The 26,894-nt window shown below is 40.6% G+C and overlaps 1 protein-coding gene and 1 pseudogene across 1 annotated transcript in view; both read right to left on the minus strand.

The window, feature by feature from the left end:
- Positions 1-843: 843 nt before the first annotated feature.
- LOC110298057 (uncharacterized) overlaps positions 844-26,894 on the minus strand; it is a 75,744-nt gene continuing 49,693 nt past the window's right edge. The window contains exons 22-31 of the mRNA XM_085841354.1: positions 25,135-25,291; positions 19,732-19,802; positions 19,158-19,245; positions 18,771-18,883; positions 15,775-15,904; positions 11,127-11,318; positions 10,040-10,254; positions 8,753-8,981; positions 2,596-2,641; positions 844-1,405 (exon numbers count right to left, since the gene is read on the minus strand). Coding sequence (XP_085697480.1) covers positions 1,350-1,405; positions 2,596-2,641; positions 8,753-8,981; positions 10,040-10,254; positions 11,127-11,318; positions 15,775-15,904; positions 18,771-18,883; positions 19,158-19,245; positions 19,732-19,802; positions 25,135-25,291 — 1,297 coding nt within the window. The 3' untranslated portion in view covers positions 844-1,349. The remainder of the gene's footprint in view (positions 1,406-2,595; positions 2,642-8,752; positions 8,982-10,039; positions 10,255-11,126; positions 11,319-15,774; positions 15,905-18,770; positions 18,884-19,157; positions 19,246-19,731; positions 19,803-25,134; positions 25,292-26,894) is intronic.
- On the minus strand, positions 6,251-6,549 carry LOC110299448 (mitochondrial import receptor subunit TOM7 homolog pseudogene; annotated as a pseudogene).

Genomic DNA, 26,894 nt, shown 5'->3' on the forward strand with positions numbered 1-26,894 from the left:
AACAGCTCTGGCTGCCTGGAATTTGTTTTGTAGATCAAGCTGGCTGGCCTTGAACTCACAGAGATCTGCCTCTGCCTCCCTAGTGTTAGGATTAAAGGCATACACTGCCATGCTTGGTTAGACCTTCTTTTTTAGGTTAGGAAAATTTTTCTTTAATAATTTTACTGAAAATATTTCCTGAACTTTGACCTGGGTTTCTTCTTCTTCCTATCTCTTCTTCATAATTTGGTCTTTTTATATCATCTTAGATTTCCTAGATGTTTTTATGCCTAGTTTTTTTTTTTTTTTTTTAAGAGTTAACATTTTCTTTGAAGTATTCATTTCTTCAGTGCCTGAGACTCTGTCTTTCATGTCTTGAACTCTGTTGCTGAGTTTTACCTGATGTTCTGTTTATTCATATTGTTTTCTAGTACTTCGAGCATATTCATAATAGCTGTTCTGAAGTGCTTGCCTTGTGCTTCAGTTGCATTTCATTCACAGTACCCACTGTAGTAGGATTACGTTGCAGTGAGACACAGGGAAAGGTGCTTTGTGATAGTATGTTAAACTCTTAATTTTAAGACATTCCCAAAGATGAAATTTCGTCAGCAAAAGTTTTTTTTACCCCCTTTGAGAAAAGGGCTATAAATAAGTGTTTAAAGTTTAAAGCATCAAAGTTCAAAATTCTATCGTCTGATGTAGCTATAATGTCTGCAACACATCAAAGCTGTGACCGTGGACTGCTGGCCACTCTGCTGGAGTGATGTCCACGTGTGCGGGTGCATTTACACTGTGTGTAATGGGGAAGGAAAATAAGCCACCATTAAAGTGACTTTTAATTCTAGCAAATGAAGAATGACAACTGGGTGTTTGGATGCTATTTAAATAGCTGGAATTTGGGCATTTGGGGTCTGTAACCCAAGTTTTCATTTGTAAAATACTCAGGTCGTGTATGTCAAGAAACAGCTTAAAATATAGGATTAAAATATCTGATTTGTGTGTGTGTGAATGCATGAATGAAGTGCATGCATGAATGCACTTATATACAGGTATGCTTGGAGGCCAGAAGTGGGTGTTAGATCCCCTGAGCTTGAGTTACAAGTGACTGTGAGTAACCTTCAACCTCTGCAAGAGCAGCACGCGCTCTTAACCACTGAGCCATCACACTAGGATTTTTATCATACATATATGGTTGAAGGAACATGATTCAAAAACATGTTTCTTCAATAAAAGTTATCACATAGCATATTTAATGAGAAACTACTAAAATGTTACAGAAAAGGTCACTAAACAAAATGTCTTGTTTGGAAAAACATGTTTATTTTAATCTGTGCACATCTTTGCTATTCCCAAAAATAGATCTTGATTTGTTACTTAGACCCTGAAGGATAAGCTTCCAAGGACCAAGACTCAAGTTCAGCTGCAGCTAGAGAAAAAAAGTAAGATTTACAATCTTTATTTCAGGGACTTTGCAGTTAACAACAGTAGTTAGTAACTTAGCCTTATCAGGAGAGATAAAATGACAAATAAGTATGTATCACTTCAGTATAAACTAAATGCGCGCGTGCGCGCGCACACACACACACACACACACACACACACTTTGTTAGTTATTATCAGGGCTGAGTGTCAGTATGCATCCCTTCTCTTCACTCATGTACTCAGAGGCCATGTGCTAGTAAGCTACTGGGATGAGTCCTGAGATGATGAGGGAAGAGGTACACGCTAGCCCTCTGCATGTCATTGTGCTCTATCCCCGCATCAAACGGAGGTGCAGTGCCTGGCTGAGCAATTGAAGCTTTTTTTAAAAAAAGATTTATTTACTTTATGTATATGAGCACACTGTAGCTGTCTTCAGACACCAGAAGAGGGCATCGGATCCCATTACAGATGGTTGTGGCCACCATGTGGTTGCTGGGGATTGAACTCAGGACCTCTGGAAGAACAGTCAGTGCTTTTAACCGCTGAGCCATCTCCAGCCCCCGAGCAATAGATTCTTAATACAGGAACTATGAACCCCCAGAGGGAGCTACATGCCATGCTGTGCTGATATGGTAGCCTCTTAGGTGGAGGTGTTATTTAAGCTGATATTGAGGGAAGAAGGGAGGAAGGCAGCATGCAAACCCTAGGATGAGAAGAGCAGGAGTAGCCCATGGCTATTAAAAGCAGGAGCAATTGGCCAAAGTAGGTGAGTGGTGAGAGAGAAGGTGGAATAGCCTGACAGCAGGCACTCTGACTTCTAGTCTTCATAAGGAAATAGTATTTCCTCCTCCAGGGGAGGTTAAGCCAGGGAGAATCCAGTAATGGAATTTAAAACGGTACTTGTCAAGCGACAGCTTAGGAAGCGTGACGGCTTGACTAAGTATCAGTAGATGACTGTTGCAGTTTTTGAGGAGGTTGACAGGGGCAGGTGTTGATGAGTTGTTGAGAAAGAATGAAAAAGAGGCTTTGAAAACCATGGAGCGACAGAAATGCAGGGTGAACAGTACTTACTAGGGACACCTGTGTCGGCATGCTTTTAATGTAGAACCTATAAGCCAAAGGTAGCATTTGCTACTTACAGTTTGCCTGGGAAATGGATAGTTTAAATTCAACCCATATGTGTTGACAACATACCTTTATCTACCTCTTCATTTATGTCTTTTACCATTTTTTGCTGCTTCTGAAATATCAGATTTTATAATGTTAAAATCAAACAAATGATATTGTGGGAATGCTATATCACTTAACATATATCTCTTATGACCCTTCAAGACCCATTAAAGTAGAAGCTTCTTAAAATATGACCGAGATCAAAGTGGAATCACCACATAACCGGAAAGGAGAACACATCTCTTGCCATTAAGCAAAACGTTCTGACTAATTATAGTTCGCTATTTAATTACAGAATATATGGGATGCTGCATTGTGTATTGTATTACCCCATTTAAATTGTTCTCCCTTGATTCTTTGGATAAAAGCTTTTGTCTTACTAATGCCTCCCAAAGGGTCTAACATAATACCCTTCACAGAGTAAATAATTTGTGATAATAATAAGGGATTGGTTTGTAATATCTATAAATTTTTGATGTGAAGCTTTCTTTGATTGATTTTCTATTATTTTCTTTCCATGGCATTTCTATTACAGCAGCATTAGTGAGTCTTGTAAATGGAACAGCTAAATGCTGTAAGAAAAGGAGAAGATTTTACTAAAATCAATTAACGAACTGGGTACATTGATACACACGTGTAACCTTAGCACTTGGGAGGTGGAGTTAGGAAGATCATAAGTTCAAGATCAGCCTGGGCTACAGAGAGAGTTTGCAGCAAGCCTGGGCAATCTATACAGCAAGTACCTGGGACAAGAAAGCAAACCAATGGACTGCATGAGGCAAAAGCAGCCTGTAGCAGAGTTTTCCCCCAATTAATTTAAATGTTAGTGCAACAGGAAGCCTGTGATTGGACAGGGAAAAGGGAGGGGGAGCTAGGAGTTCCGAGACAGAGATGGAGAGAGGACAGAGAAGGAAGGAAGATGGAGGACGAACAGGACGATCCCGATTCTGAGTGGCTTTAAATAGCCACAGGTAGTCATGATTATCTTATAAGGGATGGAAAATTATAGACAATTTGTCTTATCTAGGTGGGCAATTTATAGCAATATCAATTGGCTCTGAAATTACAGTGTGGTCATCTTGTGAATTGAGAATTTATTGATAAATCTGATCAATTAATTAAAAGCTTCTAGAATTTTAATTTTACTGGGTTACTGGGATTTGGGACTGCTGACCACAGGGGGTAGATGGCTGGAAATATGAGTGCAATCCGCAGCAAGAGACCCACAATCGGTCAATGCTACGTGGGGGCTAGCCTAGAGGCAGAGGTGGTGAGACTTTGACCTTTTTAATATTTGCAGTAACAGCACCAGCCGGGTGCCTGTGGCTGTGTTGATGTCCGTGGCTGATGTTACTACTGAAGGCCATGGTTTGTCCTGTAGCCTGAACCCATGTTGATGTCTGTGGGTCATGCTACCACCGGGGGCCATTCTGATCCGAATGGTCTGCCCTGCCACCAGAGGCCATGGGAATGTCTAGGCCCATGCTGCCACTGAAGGCCACGTCTGGGTCCATGGTCCTGCCTCAGCTGGGAGTTATGTTCATGGCCTGTGCTGTCACCAGAAACTGTATGGAGGCCCATGAGCCATGGTCTCCCTGATTGTGTGAAGGGCAACTTTTGCTGTGATATGGATGACTGCAGATGTAGTTGAGAGGGGGCCATAGAAGGCTTCAACGACAACCCCTACTTCCACTCCAGCTGCCCCCAACCCCTAAAGTAACAGCTTAGACAGGAAGCCACCAAAGGGAACTCTTAAAATGTGTGATGAGGATGCTGAAGAGTAGGGATGTGGATGGGATGTGGATGGGAGATGGATGGGAGATGGATGGGAGATGGATGGGAGATGGATGGGCGAGGGTAGGGGTGGGCGTGTCCTGGAGGGGAAGGAAGGCCACCGAGAGTTTGATCATGCTCCATTGAGTATACAGACCATACAAATTGGACTTTTACAAAATTATTTTTTATTTTTTTGGTGCAGGGAGGTCTCAATGGTGGGGACACTGGCATGGGAGGACTGGGAAGCAAGTGTGATCTGGGTGTGTGATGTGAACATCCCAGAGAATCAATAAAAATGTTACAAAAGAAACATTTTAAGAAACCCAAAACAAAAAACAAAACAAAAGCATTTGGTGCAGAAGCCGTTTCAAGTCATTCAGTGGTGACCATGCAGATGCATCTGTGAAAACTTATGAGAGTGTATTGAAGCTCTCTTAAGTCTAGCATGATTTGACTGACATCCCACATGAAACCATCTACACATCAGAACTATTAGTTATACTTCACCTTGTCTAGAGATGCTAAAATAACCCTTTCTTCCCCAAATGAAAAGAAAATAGCTTCACCTCCCCAATTTCCTCTGCATTGTGTTCATATTTACACACTCATTCGCCATACCCTGGAAAAAGTGACACAGGACCTGATTTTTCTGGTGGGAACTAATGAGAACACTTTTACATTTTCAGTATGCACAACAATTTAGAGACATTGAGCTTTTGTTCTCTTTTGTGTGTGAGCGTGTGTGTGTGTTCATGTGTAGACAGTTGTGTGTGTACAAATGTGTATGTGGAAGCAAGAAGACAGTCTCTGGAACTTTTTGGTTTTTTAAAAAAATTTTATCTAGTGGGGTGGTTAAGAGCACTGTCTGCTCTTCCAGAGGTCTTGAGTTTATTTCCCAGCAACCATACCGTGACTCACAACTATCTGTAATGGGATCTGATGCCATTTTCTGGCATGCAGAGCACTCATACATTAAATAAATAAACAAATAAATAAATAACCCTTAAAAGGATGTGTGTGGTGAATGTATGTGTGTTTATATAAGTGTGCAAATGAACTTTTCTGTGGGTATAGGTGTGGGTGTGGGATCCAGAAGCGAACTCAGGTATCCCCCTCATCATTTTCCAGCATATTTTTGAGACAAAGGTTCCTTTCTCTGGATCTGGTTTCAATGGCTGGCCAGTGAACTCCAGGGACGCCTCAGTCCCTCTCCCCCCAGCACTGTGATGGCAGCTATGTGCTGCCACACTGACTTCTTGCATGGGTACTAGGGATCCAAACCCAGCTTGTCTTGCCTGTGCAGCAAACACTTCATCCACTGAGATATTCCTCCAGTCTCCAGTCTCTGTTCTGTGTGCAGAAGTCCAATTTCATGGCCCCAAAATACTAAGCTAACAAGTGATGAAAAATACCTGTTGGCTAGGATTTTATTATCTCCCATATGAAAGCATGCATTGAATTTATTCTTCTTTAATCTATTTGTTAGCTGGTGCCTTAGAAAATTTAGATGTGCTCTGCTATTGTATTGTTAGGGTATGAAGACTAGTAAGAAGAAAAGCTTGAGACAGTATTTTTCACGGGCTTGAGCTATCTTCTGTCCACTAAGAAGATCATGAAAACACCATCAAAGCTACATACAAACAGTGCATGCTGACGGGACAGACATTTTATTAATAAATCAACTCACTGAAAACTAGTTTTTAAAATTCGTTCACATTTTGTTCAAAATAACATCCCATGGCTAGTCACAAAATTGTCAAATACAGTCAAGTATCTGGACTAGGAACAACCATAGTTGAATTTTTTTTCCTATAAATTCTACAATAGGTTTAGCTTGCCATTGTGGGAACCATTTACAATTTTTTTTGTAACATTGTTAAAAATATTTATTTTGACAGTCTATCATAAGTCAGTATAGGCTCCTCCACTGTGCCACAGAAGTGTTGAAATGACATCTCCTTTCTTATCCAGCTGGAGTATACACCTTCCATGTTGGATTGCGTCCAAATCCAGATAACCAAACAGTCCTTTATCCCCAAAGTAGGCTTAAAACTGACGGTTTAGGCATTCCAGGATCTGCACCCCTCATAAATCCCAGGTAAATCATGAGAGGAATAAAGCCCCAGCGGATGGCAAACTGGCCGCCCTTGAAGAGCTGCTGCAGCCTCTGTTTGGCTACTTGGCTCAGCTTCACCATGGCGACGACGGGTCAGCGGAAGGAGGAGCCCATTTTAAATTTTTATGAATGAGATGACATAGTTGCATTAAATCCGCCCCCTTGCACTTTGGTTTTACTTTGCTTCTTGCTGCTATGACAAACATCATGGCCAAAAGCAATTGGGGAGGAAAAGGTTTAGTTCACCTTACACTTCCATGTCACAACCTATCATTGGACAGGAACTCAAGGCAGGAACTGAAGCGGAAGCCATGGAGGAGTGCTGCCTACTGGCTTGCTCCCCATGCCTTGCTCTGCTTACTTTATTACACTGTCCAGGTCCACTTGCTCAGTGATGGTAATGCTCATAATGGTCTGGGACTGGCCCCATTCATCATTAAAAAGATGCCCCATAAACCTGCTCACAGGTCATCAGATACAGGTATTTTCTCAGGTTCCTCTTCCCAGATGACCCTAGCTGTGTCAAGTTGAGCAAATTCTAACCAGTGTGCATCTCTAGGGTACATGGGGATTGCATGCAGCTTTACAGAATATTCTGATAGAATATATTTTATTTGATGGCAATTCTATTTAAAGATTAGCCATTGCTTTCATTTCGGGGAAGGCAAAAATGGAGAACCTTAGGAGAACTTGGTTAAAACCCAGTATTTGAGGAAAAGGAGCAACAGTGGAGATCTCTCTCTCCCTCTCTCTCCTCTTTCTATACACACACACATACACACATATATATATGTATACATGTTTGTATACATATACATGTATGTGTCTATGTATATATGTGTATATAGAAGTACATACATGTATATGTGTATATACATATATATGCCTGGATATGTACATATATACCTACACATATGTATAAGTAATACTACATCTATATATAATATATAAATACTATGTATATAGGCACACGCATAATGAATTGACATATCACTTGTTGGCCCTAGATTTTATTCTATTTCAGTGCCTAAATTTTGGATATGTTTGTATATGACATGAAGGTAGAGGTAAAATGAGTGAGAGAGGAAGATAGTGGAGGATAGGAAGGGGACTATGCTAAATGTATAATATATAATTGTATGAAAACTTTAGAAATAAATTAAAAATGGGTCAAATATGATGATGCAAGAGTCATACTTTGAGACTGTTGGGAGAAAACTTATGGGAACAATTAAGGACATAGCCACAGGCAATGACTTCTGAGTAGGATTCAGATGGCTCAGAAAATAATAGCAAAAATGGACAATGGTCTACATAAAATTAAAAAGCTTAGTTAGGCCTAAGAACTTAGCATAGTGCTTTCCTAGTGTCATAGGAAAAGACATAGAAATCTTATGCACACTGATAGAAAAATTAAGTATCAAGACAGATAGGTCATAGAAAGGGGGAAAAACTTTGTCAATTATTCACCTAACAAGGGACTGACACTTTGTATACTTAAATAACTAAACAAAAAAGTCAAAAGAGCAAATAAGCCAGGGAGAGGGCGTGAGGAGATACTTTCAAGCAAACATGTAGAAATGGCTAATTGACATGTGAGCCAGTTCAATATCTTCAGCAATCAGGGAAATTAAAATATAGAACTACATTGAGAACCCACTCAGACACACTCACCAAAACAAGAAATGTTGATGGGGACATGGGACATAGGAACCCTTAAAACCACACTGGAATTGTATAATAGATTACTTTAGTCACCTTAGAAAAACGAACACCATGTGATTCATCTCTGAGTTAGTGTACAACAGCAGTTCTACATCTCCAGGTTTGTCACAGCACTATCCACATAGCCAAATTATGGAGTCAGCATAGATGGCCAGTCAACAGATGGGTGGATAAAGAAAATGTGAGATATATGTTTTATGGACTTAATTTTTTTCTGGGGGCTAGAAAGATGGTTCAGCAGTTAGGACCACTTGCTACCCTTTCTGAGTTCTACTCCTAGCAACCACAGGGTGTTTTTACAAACACCTGTAATTCCAGAGTCAGGGGATCTGATACCCTCTTCTGGCCTGCATGAGCATCAGGCATGAACACATCGCACTTACATATAGGCAAAGCCCTCAGACACATAAAAAAGTTTTCTTTGTAGAGATCCTGACTATTATAACCCTAACTTACCATGCATACCTCAACTAAACGGTTCAGCATCTCACCAAATGAGAAGAATTACTATTACTATCAGATACAGAGTCGGAATGCCGAAGAGCAGAAGAGAATATAGCTTACCTTGAGTAGACTCCTCCCCATAAGCTCAGGAGAAGGCTGAGGGCTGGGTATGGCAGGCTCTGAGTTTCTGCTTGCGATGAAGTTAGGGTTACGGTTTGCATAAGTATCATGCTTGGTGACACCAGGACTTTTGGGGACAGGCCTTGTAGTAAGAGTGTTCTGCACAGTTCTGTTCCATTCTGTCACCAGCAAAATGTCTGTTCTGACTTTGCTTAGTTTTTTATTAGTTCTGTGAAGATTGCAAACGGTAAATACTTACGCCCTCATTCCCTAAATGAGCCGCTCTTTAGAAAGCATTTCATAATCCCTCTTACCCAAAGTCTTAACGCTGAAAACGCCTTGGAGCATACTGTTGGCTCTCAGGTATAGGTCTAAATTTATGGTGAAGAATTACATCTATTTCCAAGCTAATTAGTAGTTCAGAGTAGGAGAGAGATGGTGCCTGCCAATGATGGGTGGCTTCTAGAAGCACCCCACTTAATAAAACTGATCATGCCAGTAGAAATAACTTTTTTAAAAGCTAAAACTATGAGATGGTGCTATGCTCATGTTCTTGACTATAATAGCCATTGCACCATAGGAAACCACAACAAAATATCCCGCGGTGATCCATGACAAATGTATATAATTAAATGTATACAAATGTACAAAATGTATACTTTAAAAAGCGTAACTCATGCTGGGCAGTGGTGGCGAACGCCTTTAATCCTGGCACTTGGGAAGCAGAGGCAGGTGGATTTCTGAGTTCGAGGCCTGCCTGGTCTACAGAGTGAGTTCCAGGACAGCCAGGGCTACACAGAGAAATCCTGTCTTGAACCCCCCCCCCCCCAAAAAAAAAAGCATAACTCACAAACCAGCTAGAAATCATTTTTGCAATGAAGGAGCTTGGGTTTCAAAAACCATTGGATGAGCAGATTTCAAGTTTTTGTTTTCACTATCTACAATCCACCCATAACTTGGGGCAAATTAAGTATTTGGTACAGAGAGATAATTCAGTTAAATTGTTAATGTTTCTACTTGAGAGAATATTAACATAATTTTATGACAATATAATGGTCTTAATTAGCTGAAAGACCAGTGTATCATTAGGAGAGAACAGCATATAAAACTAAAACTTGAAAAGGGGAATAAGTGTTTGGCAGCCACATGACAAGTGTGGGTTCATTTCCTGCACTACATTCTGGTTATAATTTGCACTTTGCCTACAGATCTTACTTACTCTTCCGAGTCTGTTTCGGTGACTGTTACACAGTAGTGGTGAGTGAGCGAGCTTCTCCCCTGACTTACTTGGTGAGTTTATGTGATAGCAGCTTGCTGAGCTCCCGCTCTCGGACACCGCGCTGTTGGTATTTCTCTACCTTTCTCTCATTGGACTCTTTCTCAGCTTCCAGTTTCTCGAGCTCAGACTCAAGGTTTTTAATCCTGAGTTCCATCTGACTCATTACCGAGTCATAATTACTGTCTCTTAATGCCAGTGCTTGCTTTTTGTCTTCTAGTTTTGTCTATGGAAAAATTAAAAGGACATACTTTTAAAATAATTACATGTAACACACAAAACAGTTAATGTACTTGCTTTAGTTTTGAGTAATTGATCCCCACAGTAATTTTAAATACGTGTAGTAAGATGCCAGAGCTTAAACTTTCAATACCAACCCCATCAAATCCAGATCATAAAATGATAATTGGACCTCTTTTTGGTTGGAGTGGAGTGTGAACTTGGGGCCTCCTGGTGCTTCTGAGCCACAAGGCTTAGTTCTGCATTACTCTCACGCTTGCCCTTATGCAGACAGTTCACACTCACATTTCAGCCCCCACCCCCAACAGCGTAACTTAAGGATAATTCAGAATTGTGGTGAAACTGTGTTGTATTCCAGTTTTTCTCTCCCTCCTAGGGGTATTTTTTTTTTTAAGATTTATTTATTTATTTATTATATGTAAGTACACTGTAGCTGTCTTCAGACACTCCAGAAGAGGGCACCAGATCTCGTTACAGATGGTTGTGAGCCACCATGTGGTTGCTGGGATTTGAACTCTGGACCTTCGGAAGAGCAGTCGGGTGCTCTTACCCACTGAGCCATCTCACCAGCCCCGGGGTATTGTTTTAAATTGCCTAAAAAGCTGAAAATAATTATTCTGAAAGATTAATTGTATTTTAATGATGGAAACAGAAGTAATTAAAGGGATAAACAGATGTCACCCGCCTTCTAGAAATTTCCATCACCAGCTATTATAAGACTCACAGAGGACACACACATGTAATTCAGTGAAATTAACTTAGGATGTAACAGATCTGTTGTCTTATAAAAGTGGCTGCCTGTCTTTTAAATGATGCCCTAGCCCCTCCTTGATCCTGTCTCTTCTTACAAGGACCTACCATGTTCTCTCGCAGCTGGCACTGCAGGCCTAGTGCTTCCCTTTGCAGACTCCTCTGATCCTCACGCAGCTTCTCGTATTGCTTTTGTGCTATTTTTATGGATAACAACTCCTGCTCAATGTATTTAAATTGTATATTCAGAGGTAGATATTTGGAGGTTATAGTTCCCCATTTTTCCTTCAATTCATGGATCTATATGAATAAAGTCACATAGCCTGGTAAAAAAAAAGGATTTTGGATGGGAAATGTCTAACAGAAAAAGAATAGCAAATTTTGACATAAATTCAGTTGCAAAGCATTATAATCACTAGCAGAGTCTTAAAATGCAATCTGTTGAACTTTGTACAAAATCAAAGAATGAAAGCCACAGAGAATCACAAAATTATACTTTACAATAATATTTTTATTAATTCTTTCAGAATTTCATACCATGTATTTTGAGGATATATATTTCCCCTCCCAGCTCCTCCCAGATCCACCCTCACCTTCCTGCCCAGTCAACTTGATATTTTTTTTCCTCTCTCTGTCTCTCTCTTAAAGATCCCCCTGCCTCTGCTTCCCCAGTGCTAGGATTAAAGGCATGTGCCAGTGATGGCACACATTTTTAATATCAACACTCAGGAGGCAGAAGCAGGCAGAGCTCTGAGTTTGTGGCCAGCCTGGTCTGCAGAACAAGTTTCAGGACAGCCAACACTGCAAAGAGAAACCCTGTCTCAAAAACCAAAATCAAAACCAAAACCAAAACCAAAAATCAAACCAAACCAAATCACCTTACCACCACCAGACTCCCAGAACAAGAGTCTGGAAATAATACAATAATTAATTAATCTGACAAATGTGAAGTCTAAAGTTGCATATTTTTTTCTGAATTGGGGATGTTCTTTGTCCATTTGAATGGCTGTCTTAGTAGCTTTTTCATTGCTGTGAAGAGACACCATGACCAAAGCAACTTACAAAAGAAAGCATTCACTGGGGGTTTGCTTATAGTGTCAGAGGGTGAGTCCATGACCATTATGGTGGGAAGCCTAGCAACAGGTAGGAATGGGGCTGGAACAGTAGCTGAGAGGGGGAGGGGAGAGGGAGGGGGAGAGAGGGGGAGAATTGAATGGGCTTTTGGAACCCCATAGCCCACCCTCAAGTGACACATGACCTCCAACAAGGGCACACCTCTTAATGCTTTCCAAACTGTTTCATCAACTGGGACTAAGTATTCAACTATATGAGCCTATAGAGAGGCCATTTTCATTCAAACCACCACATCTGCATTACAGGAAGTGATGATTTTTCAACAAGGATCTTGAAAGAATCTCCCAGCACAAAAGTCTAGTGATTGGACCATCCGTTTTTAAACAAGAATGGCTTAACTCAACAACATCCTGTAACCTTTTAGTCTTTCTACAAAATCAGAGTGAACTGATTGGTAACACTTGTGGTAAAATAAGTATAAAACAGTCTAAGTATAGTTTTTCTGACAAGAAACAAAGTGGAATGCCTGGATATCCACATGCAAACAAAAAAAAATAAAAAGAAAGAAAGAAAGAAAGAAAGAAAGAAAGAAAGAAAGAAAGAAAGAAAGAAAGAAAGAAAGAGAAAGAAAGAAAGAAAGAAAGAAAGGGAGAAAGAAAGGGAGAAAGAAAGAAAGAAAAAGAAAAGTTGTACTCTGTGGTGGTTTGGGTTTGCTTGGCCCATGGGTAGTGGCACTATTAGTAGGTGTGGCCTTGTTGGTGGAAGTGTGGCCTTCTTAGAGGAATTGTGTTACTGTGATGGCAGCACTTTGAGGTAATATATATTCTTAAGCTTTGTCTAGTGTGAGTCCATCCCCTCCTGGCTGCTTTTGGATCAAGATGTAGAACTCTTGGTTCCTCCAGTAACATATCTGCCTGGATGCTGCCATACTCCCCACCATGATGATAGTGGACTGAACCTCTGAATCTGTAAGCCAGCCCCAATTACATGTTGTTCTTTATAAAAATTACCTTGGTCATGGTTTTTCTTAGGTAGGGTAGCAATGAAACCCTACCTAAGACACACTCTTAAATAACATGCTTATAATATGAACTCAAAATATACCTGCTACATGGAAGAAATAAAATTCTAAAGCTTTTTGGTGTGCTTCTAAGCATATTTACAAAGACATCATGACTGGATCTGGTATTTACTTCTGTGATTCATCAAAAGCAAAAACAGATTAAGTAGGTTTCAGCAACTGGAGCAGTGTTTGAAAAGATACCATCAAAAAAGTAAAAGGTAGGATTGGAGAGGTAGCTCAGAGGTTTTGAGCACTGGCTGCTCTTCCAGAGAATCAGGGTTCAATTTCCAGCCCCTTTCCAGTGGCTCACAACTATCTGTTCCAGGGGATCTGATACCCTCTTCTGGTTTCTAAAGTCATCAGGTATGTAAGTAGTATGCAGGCATACATGTTGACATACTCATACACATAAAATAAAAAAATATGTACTTATTTTTTCCCTTTAAAACATGAGACCTATATTTAGAAACCCTCACATTAATGTCTGAAAGAAAGGAGTCTGTGTTCCTGTATATGAGAATCCTGTTTGGAAACAAATGTGAGTTGGGAGTACAGATGACGTATGTCAGATGAGAGGCATGTCAATCACTCATAGTGATGACAGTAATTCTTAAGAAAGTACTTGAAAATCACACCCTTGATAAGGGATTCATATCTAGAATAAAGGACTACTACAAACAAGAGATAACACAGCTTAAACCTGGAGATGTTATAGAATGAACATGTCTTCCCAGTAAGAAATCACTCCAACACTTAGAGATCATAAAGAAAAAAAACTTATAGGGAACCAACTCTGGACAGAAACTCCTATTCATTTATATAGTTTTATATCCCCAGGTTATACTTCGAGCAATGAAACATGTACCACAGTGACAGGGACTCTGAGGTTTGGTTGTCTGGACAAATTGTGAGATTTACAATGTAAAATATTGTCTTAGTCATCCTGAGACAGACCAGGGCTGCTTCTCCCAGGCAGCTGTCAGCCAGGGTTGTTCTGTCTGCTGGGCTCTTCTGTACGCTCTTCCTGATGAGAGAACTCGGGGCACCACTTAGCTTAATTCTACTTTGTGTAACTCAATATTTCCTAAGACGTTTAGGAGGTCCTGTGGAACAGCTTCTCCTCTATCAGAGAAAGAATCTAAATGGTCCCCTTCTGCAAAGAAATATACGAGCCACTAATAAGCGCATGAAAAGTCATGTGCTCACACCATCCTCTTAGTAAACTGGTAAGCGTAAAAGAAAACCTCCATGGTATAGTCTTCATATCAGTAGGCTGGAAAGGTTTTCACTTGAAATGGTGGAGCATTGGCAAGGGATGGAGAAATCTGAAACTCCCATTCAACGCTGTCGTCTTGGGACGTATTGACACCTCAAAAGACTGAGTAGAGTTACCACATGACTCAGCGATTGCTGTAAATATTCACGAAGGAAAACTTAAAACGTGCAAACACAAAGGTGTGTACATGTAGGTCCATGGCAGCAGTATTCACCAAAGCCTGAAGTAGAAACAGTGTAAAGACCCAGCAACTGAGGAATGAATAAAATGTATAGTATATTCACACTATGTATCAATGGGATGATACCGATTAGGGACAGGAAAAAGTTAAGTTCTGATATGTTTCGCTATTTCATGCTCTTCAAAGCTGCTTTTGCCAAAAGGACTCGTCGCTTGGGCCCATATTGTAAGTACATAAGGGGATGCCATCCCTGCCTTGTTCTGTTTATTCCCTGATTAACTACACTAACTTTTTAACCACCCACCAATGTGTTTTAAGTCATTACCTCAAATCTGTGGCCACCTTGATTCTAAGACCAGGATAGCTTTTGAAGCTGGAGGCAGCTACCTACCTTGGTGAGGTTTCACCCTGGAACAGGAGTAATTAGAGGAACCAGAACAATCGCCCCTAGCAATGACAGCAGTAACAAATGCCTGGCTGGACAAGACTTGAAACACCTTCCCTAGGACTGATGTATTTTTGCCCTCTGACCCAGTTCTTTCTCAGCATAAACTTAAAAGGTCATGTTACTAGCCTGAAGATGGACTTGGGTCATGTGGACTTTTATCTGTTCCTCTCCTCAGTGTGAATATTGATCGAATATCTTGTCTGTTTTCACTACTCATCTCTTTGATTGGCTTATTGGTAAGGTTACAACAGGCATGAACACTGAACATAAAATGCAAAGCAAAAGGAAAAAGAACCTAGATAACAAACCATGTGATTGTTGGTCTGACTTGTACTCATAGTTGGTGGGTGCTTCCCTAAGGCTGACCGGGAAGAGGGATGAGTGATGCCTGCAGGGTATGTGGCTCCTCTATAGGATGGTGAGAGCCGTCCCCAACCCAGGCGGTGCTTGCAAAGCACTTGCAGTCATATTAAATGCTTCTGACCTGTATCTATTAAGTACCTGGACTAATAGGTATGCTAGTTATATTCCAAAACCAGTTACCAGATGAAATGGATGCTCTTCAAGATTTAGTGGTTTGTGACGGGGGTGTGTACTGTTTGGCTTTAGATACCAATTTGAGTTCAACAGAATACCTTTTTAATGGAAAAATAATTAATTTTTCACTCACCCCAACTGTGAACATTTAAGAGTCTCCAAACAAATTAAATTTACCTCATTTTTAAACATATCCACTGAAACATTCACTTCTTGTTCTTTAGTTTTTAAATTTCCATGGCAACTAAATTCTCCATTTACATGGTCATTCAATTTCTTTCTCATTACTCCTAAGTGTTTCTTTATTCTGCAAAAGTATACAGTCATTATGGAAAGTTTTTAAAAGAGTAAATGCTTAGCAAGATTTTTTAAAAATCTTTTTTGTTATCATGTTTTTACATACATTATTTCTTTTAAAATAAATCTACATATTATGACCTCTCATTTGTCTCAATTTCAATTATTGAAAGTATTCTAATAAAATTATAATCTTAGACAAATATTATGAAGAAAACTTTTATGATATTTATGGCAGATAATGAATAAATATGATAACCATATACACAATTGCTTTAACTGTTAATATATACTTTAGTATTTTATTATGAAGCACTAATTATTAACAATTAGGTATAACCCAGAGATCAGTAATTAAGGTAAAGAAGAGAAACATGGATATGTGTGAACTATATGCACATATACACCACTTTACATAGAGAGTGGACTATCCATAGATTTTGGTATTTGTGGAGAGTTCTAAAACCAAACTACTACAGATTATAACTATATTTTAGTTGTATGTGTGTACAGATTTCTATGCATGTACATATATATACACACAACAAGTTTAGCAACATATATGCTCCATAAATGGGTGACACCCATGGAAAGGTGACACCCAAGTCTGCATGAGATCATAATAGATAAAAAGAAAGGCAGAAAGAAAATAAAAACTAAAGATAATTTTGATAACTGTTTTAGCCAGGAGAATGCTTTAATGCTGAATGAAGGATGCTACCAGCAGAAGAAAAGGAAGAAAAGCTGACCTCACTCTTCTTCCTGATCAGGGACCATTGCGGAAGGAGGGGCAGAGACAATGAAGGAGGGGCAGAGACAGTGACTGCAACAAAACAGTGGCCGAGCTACAGGACAGCTGCATATTTATAGTGTACTCACGGTGATTCTGACAGCACATACAAGCCCTGTGCATGCTCAAGTCAGTCCCAATCTCAGCAAGGGTAAGGGGAGGTAGACATGAAGCCCCACCTTTAGCTGGAGGGCTATTCACAATTAATCCCTCCTAGGAGATAAGAGTCAGTTTTTTTGAACCCTGTGGACCCTACAAGTCAACCATGAGCTAGGGGGAGGCCATACATTCAAGAACAAATGGGCAGCACAAATTAGAGTGGATGGGTGAGAAAAAGATGCGAAGCTGAGTGGGTAGGAAAGGGGGTGGTGAGCCTGGGGGGAAGGGAGATGGGAAATATCAAAACAATTTAGGAAATCTCAAATAAGAAAGAAGGATGGAAAGAAAAAAAGAAAGAAACAAAGAAAAGGAGAAAGGAAGGAAGGAAGAAAGAGAGAGAGGAAGAAAGAGAAAGAAAGAGAGAGAGAGAAAGAAAGAAGAAAGAAAGAAAGAAAGAAAGAAAGGAAGGAAGAAAGGAAGAGAGGAAGGGAATGTCCAGCTAGAGTCATCAATACTGTTTTCAGGATCATTAGAGAGCAAATACATTTTGGCAATCAAGTTTTCAAATTGAGTTGTGGGTTTCTGAAGTGAATTTTAAAATACAGTAAGTTTTGGTTGTTAAAAGTTATAAAATGAATTAATATTTAGATGTTAATACAATCAACACAATTGAAAAAGCCTTTGAGTGAAGAGATTTGAAATATTAAAATTATACTCAGTGGCAGATCCTCTGCCACAGGGCTCCACACCCAAATAGCACAGGGAGGGAGCAAACCTCCCAGGAGTGCGGGCAGGCCTGTGAGTACAGGTAGGGCCACCCGCTGCTGCTCAGAGGAACCTGCCTGGAGCCCTCAGGACACAGGAATTCAGGGGCTGCCTGAGACAGGAGTCTTCCAGTCTATTTGTGCCCAGAGCTGAACCTGTGCCACAGAGCTACATACACAAATACTGCCAGGAGAGAGCTGGTCTCCCAGGAGTGCCTACACCTGCGAGCACAGGTAAGACCACCGCTTCTCTTCAAATTCCTGGCCCAAGAGGGACCTTCACAGAGCCGACAGGACACAGGAACCAAGGATCAGTTGGGAAAGGATCCTTCTAGTCTCTGTTGGCACCCCAGAGCTGACCCTGTACCATAGCTCTCCATACCCAAATTCTTCCCGAAGAGAACTGGTCTTCCAGGTGTACTGACACACAAGCTTGCAGGACGGACAAGTCACAGTCAGAGACAGACAAACCCAATCATGAAAGAATACACATGGTATGCATTCACTGATAATTGGATATTAGCCCTGAAGTTCGGAATGCCCAAGATACAATTCACAGACCACATGAAGCTCAAGAAGAAGGAATATCAAAGTGTGGATACTTTGATCCTCCTTAGAAGGAGGGACAAAATACCCATGGGAGGAGTTACAGAGACAAAGTGTGGAGCAGAGACTGAAGGAAAGGCTATCCAGATACTGCCCCACTTGGGATCCATCCCATATACAGTCACCAAACCCAGACACTATTGTGGATGCCAACAAGAGCTTGCTGACAGGTGCCTGATATAGCTGTCTCCTGAGGGGTTCTACTAGTGCCTGACAAATACAGCAGTGGATGCTCTCAGCCAACCATTGGACTGAGCACAGGGTCCTCAATGGAGGAACTAGAAAAAAGACCCAAGGAGCTGAAGGGGTTTGCAGCCCCATATGAGAAACAACGATGTAAGCCAACCAGTACTCCCAGAGCTCCCAGGGAGTAAACCACCAACCAAAGAGTACACATGGAGGGACCCTTGGCTCCAGCCGAATATGTAGCAGAGGATGGCCTTGGTCCTGTGAAGGCTCTATGCCACAATGTAGGGGAATGCCAGGGTCAGGAAGTAGGAGTTGGGGAGCAGGGGGAGGTGGGAGGGGATATAGTGTTTTTGGACGGGAAACCAGGAAAGGGGATAACATTTGAAATGTAAATAAAGAAAACATCTAATAAAAATAAAAAGTCATACTCGGTGAGCTCCCTCTCTAATTCTTCATTTTTATTCTTCATTTGATCCAGAGAACACTTCAGAGAGACTGTGATTTTGTTTAGTTTCTTTATTCGTTCCTCTTTGACTCTAGTCTTTGAAAAACAAATCATAAAATTGCTTTTAAAACTTTGAGATGAATTATACATTCTTAAAAAATTGTTTATCAAGAATAATATTCAGTAAGGCAGGTTACCAAAACCATTAGCTTATGAATTCGATCAAATCTCCTTTAAAGCAAAGAGGATTTTCAGTAACAGCAGGAAACGGTGTGAATACATCCCTCTCAGTGGGACTTTTCATGTCTCCTGCAACTTTCCTGTTAGGCAAAGGAAACCTGGGACCAGGGCGAGCAGAAGGCTCTCTCACCAGGCCTGTGTGTAGCTTCTGAAGCGCTGCAGTTTTCTCTCCTTGCTCCTGTACCATAACTTCTGCCTCAGAACATCCAGCCTGAAGCCTAAAATGCATTGTATAAAACAATTACTGTTACAGATGAATTTTTTTTACAACATTGCACAATGACAAAGGACTTAACTTCTTAGAAGAAGGAGGGAGGAGGAGGAGGAAAAGGGGAAGGGGAAGAAGAAAAGAAGAGGAGGAGGAAGAGGAGGAGGAGGAGGAAGAAGAGGAGGAGGAGGAGGAAGAGCAGGAGGAAGGTAGATGGCACTTAAGTTCCCAGCTCTGTTTTAGAGAGTATGTGCTAATTTTGGGTAAAATGAACTAATATCAGGCAGCCTTTTTCCTTTATGGTGTGGAGATTGAACCGAGAGCTGTGGGCATGCAAAGCACGCCACAATTGTCCTTCTGAGCTGTGTCCCCAGACATAAAGCTGAAATGTCTCTGATCATCTCAGTGCTGTACTTATTCTAACTGATCTGATTTACACATTGTACTTATGATTCACTTTGTAAACCCTCAGGTTGTGTGGCCCTTGAAATTATACTTCTGCAAGTGGTCCTGCAGCCTCTGCGAACTCTGAACAACTTCTCTTTGTCGATTCTGGGCCTCTTGCAACTAAAACAAAGAATTGAAAAGGAAATTTTACTAATATTTTAGTACAAATCTCCCTATCATGTTTTCATGCTCAAATTATTTTTAAAGAGACTTCTTTATTTTATATGTATGTATGTATGTATGTATGTATGTATGTATGTATGTATGTATGCTTTAGTGCATGTACATGCACCACATGTGTGAAGGTATCTGTAGAAGCCAGAATTGGGCATAGGATTTCCTGAAGATAGAATTACAGGCAGTGTGAGCTGTTCTATGTGGATGCTGGGAATGGAACCTGGATCCTCTGCAAGAGCTGTAAGTGCTCTTGACTGCTGAACCATCACTTCCCCTGCCCTTCATGCTAAAATTTTATTAGTACGCAACCATTATCCCATTGTCTGCGTGCTGAGGGGAACTTCTATGCAATTGCTATGGAGTTAGCTGAATTATTGCAAGAGGGATCTTATCCCCACCAAATCTAAAATGCTATTATTATCTGAGTTGCTGATCTGTCTTATGACTGAAACATGGTATTCTGGTTTTGAAACCATACTTTCTCAGATACTCAAATTGACCAAATTGGTAACTGAGGAAAAAAAAAAGTACTGCCTCAAGTATAATTTTAATAATTCATATAGATGAATAACCAGAGTTATGCAAGCAATGATCACAAAGCAATGTGATGCTCTGAGGGAGATCTGGATGCTAAAGGAAAGTGTGAGGGACAGCTTCTAAGTGAGATGCCAGGATGCCTGCATCCGAGGGCCAGCTCTAGTTGCTAACAGCTATTGGTGTTGAGCAAATTAGCTTTCTATGCCTTGCTACCTCATCAGTAAAAGAGAGGCAATTCAACTTCTAAAACTGCTTTTCATGAGTAGATTAGAAAATATGCATAACATAGTTAGAAGAATTTCAAAGACATAGGGAGCCATAGATAGCATCTGCCGTTGGCATCAGCACCTGATGCTGGTCTCATACCATCCTACCCTTTAGGCATGTGTCATGTTCGTAGAAACCTTCCATACCAGGTGCATGGAATCTTTCAAGCCAGTGAAGGTGGCTTCAAAATGGAGGTCCTAGACACACCCCCGTAAGTCACAAAACCTTTGTAATTGTACTGGCCACCCACTTGGTTTCTGCTCATACCACCTTCCACCGGAAGTTCTCTCAGTAGGCAATGGAAACACAGAACAAGACAAACTAGAATTCTGGGGCAAGGTAGTGTGCAGATGAGGTGAGTGTCAGAGGCGCTGGACTTAGCAGTGAATAAACGTTCTCTTTGTCCACAGCAAATGCTCGGTTGCACTGTGCCTGCCAGCACTCTGAGGAGCAGATGGTGGTTACTAGCGGTAACATGCAAGACATGGCACATCAGAAGAATTTTGATGAGAGCCTCTCAGTTGATGGATCACTAGAAATTTAAATCCCAAATGAGCCTTTGTTATAAAGGAAGGTAGATCTCACTTTTAAATTTATGAGAAAAATATGAGCATTTGGTAAATAATTCTGTGGTAGGTGAAGTTTTATATTTTAGTTTTTAACATATATTTAGATTAAAACTCTTCTTACATCCATGTCTGAAATTATAAGTATTGTATGCAGTACTTAACTTTGTCTTAACAGCTGATTTTTTGTTTGTTTTGTTTTGTCTTTTCCACCCTGAGGATGTAATCTAGGGCCTTGAATGCTAGGCAAGCACCCACTAAGCTCCAACCCCAGGCTCCACCAACTGCTTAGCAAAAACATTTTCAGTGTTTTCAAGAGAAAGTGGCATCTCTATCAAACATGATTTCCCCTTTAGGAAAATTTATACTTTGATAAGAGTAAGGCGTAAAACAAAACAAAACAACCAATTGAAGAAAGCACACAAAATTAACGACTTCATTGTTCTGCAAATATAAGGTAGACATCGGGAAAACCATCGTGAAATAGTAAATCGTGAGCTACTTCTGAATAAACGAAAACAGATGAATAAAATCGGGAAAGAGAGGAAGCATGGTAAAAAGCGGAGAGAGTAAAGTTGGCACACCCAACCCAAAGGATAAAGCCCAGTGACAACGAAACAAAAAACATGTCCACCAAATCATCTCAGCATCACTAATAAAGGCAAGAAGCAGCAGCAACACAGAGATGGCTCTGATGAATGGGAGTGTGTGATAGCCACACAATAGAGAACTATTCAACAATAGAAACACATGCCGTCTTAGTACAGCAGTGATGAGCTTGAAAACACCGTGTGATAGAAGCTCAGCAAGAAGGCCTGAATATTTATAGGAAAGTCTAGGAGAATGGGGGAAATTATCTATCATCTATCTATCTATCTATCTATCTATCTATCTATCTATCTATCTATCTCAATTTAGAGTGGTAGGAAGGGCTGGGAAAGATGGAGGACCTAGGAGGAGGGTGGCAGGTAAGGAATTTGAAGTTTTTCCTTAAGGCCATGAAAATATTCCGAAATTGTAACTATGCTAAGAGACCCTGAATTTGCCCTTCAAATGGTTTCCATAAACAGCATAGCATGGTCATTGTGCCCATTACATAACTCTCTGCAAAGGCAGTGCAGGAACAAGAAAACTTTCTTTTTTATTTTTTGATACATAATACATATGTAGTCTATTTCTATGCTTTTAACACTAGATCTAAAAATGGAAGAAAAAGGTCTCTCTGACCTCAACTATTTACAACTACAAAAATCAAAAACAAATAAATAAGGACGAGATGTTTTTTCTGCATGTATGTCTGTGCCTGGTGACCATGGAGGCTGGAAGAGGGTACTAGATCTCTTAGAATCGGAGTTTGGGACAGTTGTGAGCCACCATGTGGGTGCTGGGAGTTGAACCTGGGTCTTCTGTAAGAACAGCAAGTAGTCTTAACCACTGAGCCACCTCTGCCCAAATGCATTTCCTGAGAGACCTGGTAGCCTTTCTGTGCCAGTGAACCTAAAACCCCGGGACCAGACTGTCTTCACTGTGGAGCATGTATGTAATGTGTATCCTGCACTGCTGTTTTCAGAAACTCTGTTTTGAAATAGGGATTATTTCTCTCTAAAGGAATTAATGAGTTGAAAACATGGTATCTGCTGGCCGGATGTGTCCCCTTCCCACAGCAGTTGCAGCAATAAAATAGGAAGCACCCTTCCACACGAACTTATCGAGGGAGTAGAATCGCTGTGACAAGCTAGGAAACCCATTATTGATGGCAAGGAGTTTGCAATAATGGAACATCAGCTCCTGTGAGAAACATTTAGGCCTTTGCTTTGGGTGAGCCGATCATGAATGTTACTATTCAACTGTTACAGACGGAGTGATGGAGAATGCCAGTTTGTTCAATGGGAAAAACATGCTTCTACCATTCCATCTGCGGTACCCATGCCCACAGGCGGCTGGAGAGATGGCTCAGTGGTCAAGAGCACTTGTTGCTTTACCAGGGGACCTAGGTCTGGTTCTCAGCACTCACACAGTGGCTAACAACCATTTGTAATGGCAGCAGGATTCAATACCCTTCGCTGGCCTCTGTGGGCACCAGGCATGCGTGTAGTACATATACACACATGCAAGCAAAACCACTCATACAAGTAAAAATAAAAAAGGAAATTGAAAAATTCTCTACACTTTGCACCATGTTTGTGCCCTTTCACACACCGGCACAGTAGTCATCTGAAAATGATCCCTGAAAAGTATCTGCATCCTGGCTTTCTTTTGTGCATTTAACATTTTTTTTTTTTTTTTTTTTTGGCCAAGGTAATTTAAAATTTGGCATTTGGTTCTCTAAAAGTTGCCAGTCCATGTTGTCTCCTTCTTCTTCCTCCTCCTCCTCCCAATTCATGAAGGTTTAATCCCATATCATTGGTGGCAAAAATCCTAAAAGCTTAATTAAATGCAGAACTTAAAAAAATTATCCAGCTAGGCGGTGGTGGCGTACGCCTTTAATCCCAGCACTTGGGAGGCAGAGGCAGGCGGATTTCTGAGTTTGAGGCCAGCCTGGTCTACAAAGTGAGTTCCAGGACAGTCAGGGCTACACAGAGAAACCGGTCTTGGAAAAAAAAAATTATCCAAAGAAAGCAGGTGTTTGCTGGCCTGGGATCCTTACTGTAAAACATAGGTAGCCTTGCCTATGAACTGAGCAAAAGCAGTTCCTTCACACAGACACAGATTCTACTGTGAAGTGAATTGCTCTATGAAGCACAGAATAAGTTTCTTTGTCATTGTAAAGCTAATGAGCCTGCATTTCGGCATAAAGATGGCCCAATTGCAATTTATGACAACACAGTGATTCAACTCCTCATCCCTCCCTCTAGGATTTACAGGGACTATTTCGTTGTAAATGTCATGATTTTGAATGGGTCAGCTCAGGAACTTTGGAAAATTCTACCAGACCCCTCCCGTCCTGGAAGAGAAAGGTTATAGAGCACATAGGCACCTCTGCCCTCCGGAAGGGAGAGGCTAATTACATTTCTCAGACCACAGAGGGGACCGCTGACCACCTGCAGATAAGGGAAAGCCAGAGCACATAGACACATTCCTCAGGGTGGAGGGACCATTCTCCCCACCCCCCCCATTCCTCAGACAAGGAAATCCCTTGCTACCTCATTCCCTAAGGACCAATCAGTTTAAAAGTCACACTGTTCTGCCAGTCACATTGTGCCTAGTGGCTGTTGCTCTATTCTACCCCTGAAAGCTGTATAAAAACTGGCTGAATGGGCTGCCTGAGGTTGCCTCTCCTTCAGGTCTGGTATGACCCCAACTCCCTGGAACAATAAATTCCTCTTGCTTTTGCATTGATTCCCAGCTCTGAGTGACTCACTCAGAGGGTCTCCAGTAATTAAGGCTCATCAGAGTCTTAAATTTTCATTTTAGGGTAAGGTGACATTTCCTTAGATTTCAATAAAAAATATTACTGTGTGTTGTATGCCATGCACATGCAGGGGTTCCTGGAGACAAGAACAGGGTATCATATGTCCTGGAGCTGGAGGTACAGGTGGTTGTAATATGGCCAATGTGAGATGGGAACTGAATTGGGGTCCTTTGGAAGAACAGCATGCCTTAACCACTGAACCATCCATCCAGACCCTGAAATAACATTTTGTGAAACAATGAAACACACACACACACACACACACACACAGACACACACACACACACACACACACACACACACACAGAGAGAGAGAGAGAGAGAGAGAGAGAGAGAGAGAACATTAGTCATTAGTCATGCAGGTTATTCTGTCCAGTGATATATGCACATACATGCATATTAATTGAAGTAATGTCAATGAAGTCAAGTCACACACATTAAGGATAATTACTATCACAACACAGTGATAATTACTACCACGCAACTGGTTTACCTGCTTCAAAGTCTGCTTTACTTTCAGGCTCAGGATCCTCAGAGCCATGTCACAGTGCTGCCTTCCAGCGTCTCCAGGATAGAGCCCATCCTTTCCTGGTAACTGGAGCTTCACCCTTTCACCTTCTCCCGGCTCCTCCTTTTCTTTTAATGCAACTCTGTGGGCAAATACACTGATCTTAAAATTTATTTTATTTAAAAAAAAAAAAACAACAAAGTATCGATCACTTCATTTTCTTAACAAGTCAATATCCCGTGGCCTATACTAACCAAATGTCTTTGTTTCAATATTTTCTCTTGATGCTTTCAATCTTTTCCTTTAATCTTTTCCAGAGCTCATGTATATTGGGAGGGCAATACTGAAGAAAAATTTTCTTGACTGGTAAGTTTAAACTGTTAAGAGAAACTCTGTAGCTATTTTGGAAAAGCCACCTTGAAACTAATCAGTGATTTGACAAATGAAGGATGATTGTTTGCATATAATTTGACATAAGTTTATATATAATCCCTTAATACAGACAGGTAATGTAAAGTTAACTTCTAAAAGTTATTGCTTGCAAGCATGTATGGAGTTAACTAGAAATAAAATTTTATTTTTTATATAACATTACATGTATCCCTCAAATGATTTACAATGTGAGAGAGCCCCTTCTGAAGCTTTCAAGCAATGGGTCCGCTCATTACTAGAATTCAAGGCAAGATTAGGGAGCTTATGTTACCTTTTACTACTGCTTTCAATTCACCTTATTATAATAAGCAATTTAAAAATCAGCAAAGAGCTGGGCAGTGTTGGTGCACGTCTTTAATCCCAGCACTTGGGAGGCAGAGGCAGGTGGATTTCTGAGTTCAAGGCCAGCCTGGTCTACAGAGTGAGTTCCAGAACAGCCAGGGCTACACAGAGAAACCCTGTCTTGAAAAGCCAAAAAAAAAAAAAAAATTCAATAAAGAAAAAAAATCAATAAAGATCAATTGATTCAGTAACAAAAAGTATCCTGTTCTTTCAACATAGAAAGCTGTTTATTTTATCATTGAGAGATATATTGATAAATTAATTGGTCATCTACTCTATTTAGTATAGTTTAAGAAGAATGATGTTGAGTGTGGAAAGATGACTCAGTGGTTAGGAATGCTGGGTGTTCTTAAAGAGGATCCGGGTAGGTTTCCAGCACTCAGTGGTGGCTCACAACTGTCTGTATCTTCAGTTTCAGGGGATTCAGTGTCCTCCTCTGGCCTCTCTGTCTGCACATATAGTACACATACGTACACGATGGCAAATGCTCACATACATGTGTAACTTAGCATTGTGTTCTGGCTGCACACAGATGAAGTTGGTTCGTCTCCAACACCAGAAATAAGAAAATAAAGAGGTCAGCTGCATAGGTTATAAAACTTCTGTTTGAAAAATAAGTGCTCCTTACACTGCGATGTGATTGTAAATTAATACAGCTTTTATGAGGACAACTTAGACATATGGGTTGTAGTGGCTATTCCTGGTTGTCAACTTGACTATATTTGGAATGAACTACAATCCAGAATTGGAAGGCTCACCAGTGACCCTTATCTGGAGGCTTGGAGATCCTTATCTGGATCTTGGTATGGAGATCTTGAGACATAGTGGCTATGGATTCCAGAAGATTAAATCTCCGAGTTTAAGGAGATTTAATCTGGGCTACACCTTTCATCTGGGATTAAAGGTGTGGTGGAACACACCTTTAATCTGGGCTACACCTTCTGCTGGAGACAATATAAGGACATTGGAAG

Source organism: Mus caroli, unplaced genomic scaffold (assembly GCF_978045245.1).
Source record: "Mus caroli unplaced genomic scaffold, Mus_caroli_1 scaffold_8, whole genome shotgun sequence".
In the NCBI taxonomy this organism is placed as follows: Eukaryota; Metazoa; Chordata; class Mammalia; order Rodentia; family Muridae; genus Mus; species Mus caroli.